Source organism: Balaenoptera acutorostrata, chromosome 17, assembly GCF_949987535.1.
Source record: "Balaenoptera acutorostrata chromosome 17, mBalAcu1.1, whole genome shotgun sequence".
Classification (NCBI taxonomy): Eukaryota; Metazoa; Chordata; class Mammalia; order Artiodactyla; family Balaenopteridae; genus Balaenoptera; species Balaenoptera acutorostrata.
Genome location: NC_080080.1, coordinates 76,504,608 through 76,512,004, shown reverse-complemented (window position 1 = coordinate 76,512,004; position 7,397 = coordinate 76,504,608). Strand labels below are relative to the sequence as shown.

Sequence of the window (7,397 nt, the reverse complement as noted above, 5' to 3'; positions counted from 1 at the left end):
CTACATTTGACTGCTCTTTCTGCCTCCTCTCCACCCCACTGTGGCAAAGTCTATGCTCGAATTCCACAGAGGGCTAGATATCGCTCCCACAGGAAGACTATGCTTGCATATTTAATTACAGCTCTGGGACAACAGAGTCATTGGATTATAAAAGTGAGAGATTAATTTGATATGTTTTATAGGCTTTACCTTGATCTATTTTTTTTAAACAAGTTTTTAGGATTTTTAAATGCTTTACGTTCAGTTTACATCATTTGCTCCTTATTCTCAAATTTTAAAATAACACCAAAATCCAAAAGGAAAACTTGATTTCAAAGAAAAGTTAAGATAAGATTGCGCACAAATAGTCTCCATAATTGGGGTGTGGGCAGGGAGGCTTCCAGACCTCCTGTGTTTTCTAATCTATGTAGAAGCCAGGTATCCATTTTTAAATAAAACTCTGGTTAACATTTTCATTTCTTAGGACTCTTAAGGGTGTACCAAACTTGATATTTCTGACTAGAAATAGTGGGCCTGATTTCATGCTGCAGCATTTATTGGACTCAACGGGCATACCATCAAGACTTTCTCATTTCCAAACAATATATGCATATATTTTAAAGGTAGACTTCTCAACCCCAAAGAGATCTTTAGCAGTAGTGGCATCTGAAAACAACAAATGTACTTTACTCAAGAGGCACAAAACAGGAAGGGTGATCAGAAACACGAAGCAAAATGGGTATCATGGGAAAGAAGTCAGGGATTATGAAGAGCAGAAGCTCCTGTGATTGTATGAGGCTGCCCAATTCACCCCCTGCAAATTAACTCTCGGGAAGCAGATATTTGTTGATCTGCCATTCTCTCTCCACTTAAACACAAGAACGGACAAGCCCCCCCTCCGGCCCCCGCTGCACGAACAGCCCCTCCAGCACCCCACGCCCCCCACCGCCCCCGCTGGATGAACGGACCCTCCAGCACCTCTGAAGGGGAGTCAGTGTGCGGCGCGGCACGGCACGTACCTGCTGCATGGTGGGGGAGTGTAAGGCGGGCTGGACCTGCATGGGGAGCTGGGTCCCAAGGGGCTGCTGCATGTTGAGATGCTGGTGAAGAGGTGGGCTGATCTGCAGGGGAGGAGGGGGTGACACGGCCATGTTTGCTATAGAGACAGTCACTGGCATTTGGTTATTGGCCTTGGGGGCTATGCTCCTGGGGAGACTGGGATGCATGGTGGTTAGGTGAGGGTTCATTCCTGGTTGTTGGTGATAGTGAGAACTTAGGTACAGAGCTGAGTGGGCCTGGCTGGGCCCAGGGAACACTGACGGCGGCTTTGAATTGATCAGCTGCGGAGGCTGAGATGTCTTCACGTCAACAGGTTCGCTGTAGCTCTGTGGAGGAACAAACAAGAGCAGAGTTAAGAGACGGACACACGGGTGTTGCTTCTTCTTAGGAAGATGCTCTGTGAGTTCACTCATGAACGTTCATGTGAATCAACACCTGTTACTACTCTTGACTCTCAAAAACTCCTCCTTCATCATTTGCCACGTGACTTTATGCAAGTCAGAGCTCATTTCACCTCTTTTATAAAATCTAAAACAACGTATGATGACATTTTTTTTTCTTTGCTTAAATGCTAAGCTCTAATTTGGTGACTTTTCTCATCATCCAAAGAGAGATAAAAAGATGAGGGGAGGGGTGGATGCCACCAGTGCCCTAATAGGAATTACCAGCCAGTGTGGCTCACTCGGAAAGGAAGTCGCTTCTGGAGTTCTTCTGTTGATTGTATGTTTAGTTTTTTATTTTTCCTTTTTATATGCTCCAAGAGCCTTGGCATAGATATTTGCACAAAGAAACAAAGTTGGTTGATGGAACTGGATAAGGAAGAAAAGAGTTCAAAAATACCTTTCTGAAGTCATATAAAACCACATTAATATATCTTCAAAGTAACCATAGAACACATTTTGATTTTTTAAAGAGTTGGTGATGAATTATCCTCAATAATGAACTGGATAAAAATAATCTCTCTTAGAAATTTTAGACTCCATCATAAATTAATATAATTTTGCCCTAACTTTTTTCACACCTTCACACGGTCATTTCCTAATAATCTTTTAATTGACTTAAAAACTAGTCATTTCAGTGGAAGCTGAAAAGCATCAAGAATGAACCCCAAAGCATTTCTTCTTGGGCATGAATCTGCCTACTTTCGGTGAGAGGAAGCGGCTGATAAACAAATGGTGAAAGGTGAAACCAGCTGGAGAAAGAAAATGCTGAAATGTCCTTCTGGAGAAAAAAGTCACTTGGTCAAAACAAGGTCTTGAGGATGCATCTGTGCCCTTGTTCTGTGCCCTTGATGTCAAGCTTCTTCCGCTGATACGTCAGCATGAGCTTCTTGTTACCCAGAACTGTAGGGCCTTCCTGGGCTTCCCTTGCTGGGTCTCCGCACAGCACTGTGGACAGACGGGCACGTTCACGAGTCTGGCTCATCGTGCACAGCGACATGAAACTCCGCGTGCGAACTTCATTGCACAAGGCAGCCAGCAACGCAACTCATTTCCTCCCAGGAGTGTAGGAAAACGGAGTGAGAGCCACAGTGAGAGCGGTGCTGCATGTGTGCTGAGCGGAGGAGGCCAGGCTGGGGTGAGCACCGGTGGCCTCACATACCCTCCCTATAGGAAGGACACAACTGCCATCTCCAAAAACATGCCAGCCATGGAGATGTGGGGTCCTGTGAGACTCTGATTTTACTCCAGGCAGAGTAGATAGTAAGGTGAACCCTAAAGAATTCAAGCTCCTCCAAAGAATCCTCTCATTATAATATTTTTCTCTGTTAGTAGTGATGCAGATTTTCTGAAATGGGAATAGATATTCAGACTCCCTGCCTTCTGCATTAACATGAAAAAGGTCAATAACTGTTCACAAAAATTTTCAAGGGGAGGCTTTAGACCAAAGAAGCTTTATGAAATGTAGTACCTAAAAGGTGCTTTCAATTAAAAAAAAAAAAAACTTAAGTCATTTTCTTTTTTTGGTTCCATTTAAAAATTCTTATTGTTGATATGCAGAGCAGTGAACAATTCAAGGAAAAGGTCAAATGGGTTAACTCAGGCTGTGTAAACAGTGACTAGCTTTACATCAGAATAACAGGTACTGCAGTGATACGCCTCAAAAGTCATTCCATATATGCCAAGAAGATTATGTGCTTATTGTGTGTCTGTGCGTTTAAGTTACAAGGCAAAGTGTTTTCATTGTGTTTGCATTCGCTCTTCTTTGACCTAGCACAGAAGGGCTAATTTCATATGTAGTTACATACTGCATCAACTTCATACAGGAAAGGAACAATTACACAATGACCAGATAGATACAAAAATTAATACATGTTCGTGTGTCTTCTTTTTTGGCCTTATAGTTGCTTTAATTTAAACAGAAGAAAAATCACTCACAATTCCCATACTATCAAAACTATAAAATCTATGTAGTTGTAAAATGTTTTCACTTTGTATTTCTGTAGCCAATAATCACATCATTATCTAGTGATATGGTACACACAGAGCAGTAGATAGGTAGCCTGAGCTTGTATGTACGTACACATATGTGTATATGTGAACACAACACGACAGGTTCAGATATGATCATACGATCGTCCTAGGAATTCCAACAAGGTAATTAAAAATATATTTAAATTAAACAAACCTAAAGGGATATACTTATGCTACACTTAGAAATCACTGCTTGTAGTGGGTACAGATGCTTAGCAAGCAGTTGGGCTGGCTTCAGGGGCCAGAAGCCAGTCCTGGCGAGCAGCTCTAGGGAGAGTAACCGCTTTGCCCCCCACCCAGTTTGCCCCCCACCCAGTTTGCCCTCCACCCAGTTTGCCCCCCACACACTGTTTCCAAGTTGCATTAGAGGGGGTTTGTGGAAACGTAAATGTCCTTAAAAAACAAGTGTCCAGGACAAAATACGTGTGGGAAGAGCACGAGGCCACATGAGGTTAAGAGGGTGCCTATCCTGCAGGACTTGTCAGAGTCTCGAGTGTGCTGATGTACACTGTGAATCTCCAAGGGACCATCACAGAAGCCTTTCCTCAGTGGGCCATTTCACTGAAATAGTCTTCAATGGAAAACACTGGTTCAGAAGAAGAATTAATAAATTACACATGCATATTTAAAATGACAAATAGAACATACCTTTCAATTTAAATAGTCCTATTTCTTGCCTCAAATAAACTAACTTGTATTGCCCCCAAATGCATATATAAATTACATCCATCCAGGTGTAAAACCAAAATTATCCTTTGTTTCATGTTTCCTGGAATACTATCTGCATAGAGAATTTCATATTCTAGGCCAAGGACAGTGACACCACTTCCTGAAGGAATTAGGAAGTCGGTAACTTCTCAGCTATAGCCTGGAAGAGCTAAGGCGTAGACACATTAAGGCAAATTCAAAATAAACCATGAACCAAATTCTCCTGAATTCCACTTTCTAAATAATAAGATGCGGTCTGACGTATAGTTAGATGATAGATAGATGTAGAGATAGAGATATAGACAGATAGATACAGAAACAGACAGCAACCTACTTGAGGTACTTTACTGCCAACCTTGAGAAGACTCTTTCCTCATGGTAACTAAACACAAAACATTTTGTCTATCCAGCCATTAGTTTGTCATTTGTCTTCTCAATTCTAAAGCATGTAGAGATCAGTACTGTTAAACCTATTTTGAAATAGTAGTAGTTTTTAATCACTAGAAGGACTATAATGAAGTCAAATTAAACAGATTTCCAAAACCAAGGATTTAGACAACACTTGAAACAATTTTTAACACAGAGAGAGAAGGAATTTTTGGGAAGTTACATGTTTTCTCTATATTTTTGAAGTTGTTGACTATGACAAGGTAAATAATAACACATCTAGCTACGTGCCTAAATATGGCAGGCACTCCACTGGGGGTTCTCTTCCTGCATTCTCTCTTCACCATGATGTCCTGCACCAACAGGAAAGGTTTTTTTTTTTCTTCTGGCTGCGCGGCTTGCAGGAATCTTAGTTCCCCCACCAGGGATTGAACCTGGACCCCGGCAGTGAGAGCACTGAATCCTAACCACTGGACCACCAGGGAATTTCCAGGAAAGGATTTTTTAAAGGTCGGGACTGGAATCTTCTGTGTCCCATGCATCTGACACAGTGCCAAGTATAGAGAAGACAAACATGTTTGTTGAGTGACTGAATGACTGTTCTTGAACAATACCGCAAGCAGTCGCTGTTGCCCTAGCTGATATTCCTGACAAGACATTCTGTTCCTCTTCCTAAGGGGTAAGGAAAGATCTGAAATCTTTGAAAACCCACAGAATATCAGATTGATCTTCATTCTCTGCTCCCATCATGAACCACACCCTTCCAGAAGAAATGAGAAATTATAACCCTGAGCTTTGCCCTTTGGTGAGGTACCATGTGCTTTGTTCCCCACTGGATCTTGGGTGGATGGCAGGAAGCAGGGACGCTTACCGCGTTTCATCCATGTTTTGAGAATCTGTATCTTTATGTAGAGATTCATTCACTTAGAAAGGGAAAAAAACCTGCTTCTAGCTTCACTTCTGCTGAATTCTTAATCAGACTAATGCAACAGACCACCTATTAATTACAGAGATATTTTATTGTTTTGGAAGATAGGCAGAACAAGTTCATTTTCCATAGCAAAGTGTCATGAATTCACAGCAAAGCGTCATGATTAAATGGAAATATGAAGAAATCATAAGCTTAATATACTCTCACCGTCATTTTCTTCCAATTAAACTATGAAAGCAAGGCTACTATTTTGCAAATAATTACATTGTATATGAAGATCTCTATACCTTCCATTCAGAAACTAGAATTACTTTCTCATACAGTCTAAATCACTTAAATTTGTTTCTAATCTCAAATGCACTAACCACTTTTATTTAGTGGTGTGTGCTTTGTGTCGGTCACCTGCCAAATATGACCCTATCAGTGTATACACAACTGAAAATCCACCCTCGAATGTGACATTTTCATGGGATGAATGTGTATTTGCTATTGGTTTATAAGCTCTATTTCCTGTTTTCTTTTGGGCCCCTGATTCTAAAGGATGTTTTCTATAAGCAAAATGGAATGTGTGTGTGTGGGGCGCAATGAAGACCTTTTGGGTCTTTTCAGTAGTCTTTCACAAAGGATACGACTCTATAAACATTAAGGTACTTCTTATTAATCAAGTTGTTTATTGTCCAAGATAGTTTCAATCCCATTTACTTTGTATAATGAAGATAATACTGCATAGTCTATAAATGCTCCCTTTCTGGGATGATAAGTGCTATAAAAATGAAAGATTGACAAAGCAATTGTTATTTAAAACAGCAAAGTATAAACACAAGACATAAAGCTCAGTGGAAATAACAATATAGGAGGCGCTGAACCAAATCAGATTAATAGTTCATCTAATTTGATTCTTGTTTCCAGTGCTGACCAATACTTGATGCACTGGAAATTAAACAAAATGTATGCACCTACTCAATTGTGCATTGTTACTTTTGGAAGGAAGATTCTTCTTGGTACTTGCAGGTGATTAGCTTACACCCTGAAGCATGAGATTTTATTATCTTTAAATCACGATCTGGGCTTACAGAGCTGCAAATTTTATGTTAACAGTCATAAAATGATCCATCCAATTTTCATATTCAGACTAAGTATTTGTCTCAATAGCTCTCTACGGCATGAATTCTATAAGTTACTTTCATCCTGTAAAAATAAATCATTTCTTTTGTTTCGAATTTACTATCCTTTAATTGAAATGAGAATTGTGTTTCTTTACTATCGGTCATGGCAACAGAGAACTTACTTAATTTAGTTCAACACTGTCTTATACTGTACATTATAAAAAGCTTCCATCATCCTCTGTAAGTTTCGGCACCCCAGCTCAAGGTAGAGACAAAATCTCATATTTGATGTGGGACCTTAAAGTCATGAATCTGATTACTTATACTGAACACACCAGAACATATTCATCCAAACGTTGTCTCTTTGCAGGCTGGCACTTCTGAGCAGCTGTATGCTTATTTCAATAACGCTGCTTTTACTTGGAATATTTGGGAACTTCCGTACAGGATTTTCTTCAGCACCTGTGGGACATCGCTTTGCATATCCTCAGACAACTCTTTGTCTTTTGGCGGTGAATTTGATTTTTGGAAACAGCTAATACTCACTTGAAGCCAAGTCTGTTGGATGTATATGGGTGATGTTTGGGGAAAAGAATGAGGTGTGAAAACAATGTGACAATGTTGATTTGCTAAGGTGGCTCATAAACTTTTGCGGAGTGCGGTTCTAAAAGAGGAGTTGCCAAAAGCCTTCTGAACTCTGGGGCAATAACAAAATAAGTTTGTAGCCGCCCAACGTTGAGTCCTTTGAATGCA

At 40.4% G+C, this 7,397-nt stretch overlaps 1 protein-coding gene across 5 annotated transcripts in view; it reads right to left on the bottom strand.

Annotated features, from left to right (window-relative positions):
* TOX (thymocyte selection associated high mobility group box) overlaps positions 1-7,397 on the bottom strand; it is a 298,904-nt gene that overhangs the window by 8,144 nt on the left and 283,363 nt on the right. For all 5 annotated transcript variants that reach the window (XM_057532463.1, XM_057532462.1, XM_057532464.1 and 2 more), the window contains one exon: positions 999-1,364. In XM_057532463.1, coding sequence (XP_057388446.1) covers positions 999-1,364 — 366 coding nt within the window. The remainder of the gene's footprint in view (positions 1-998; positions 1,365-7,397) is intronic.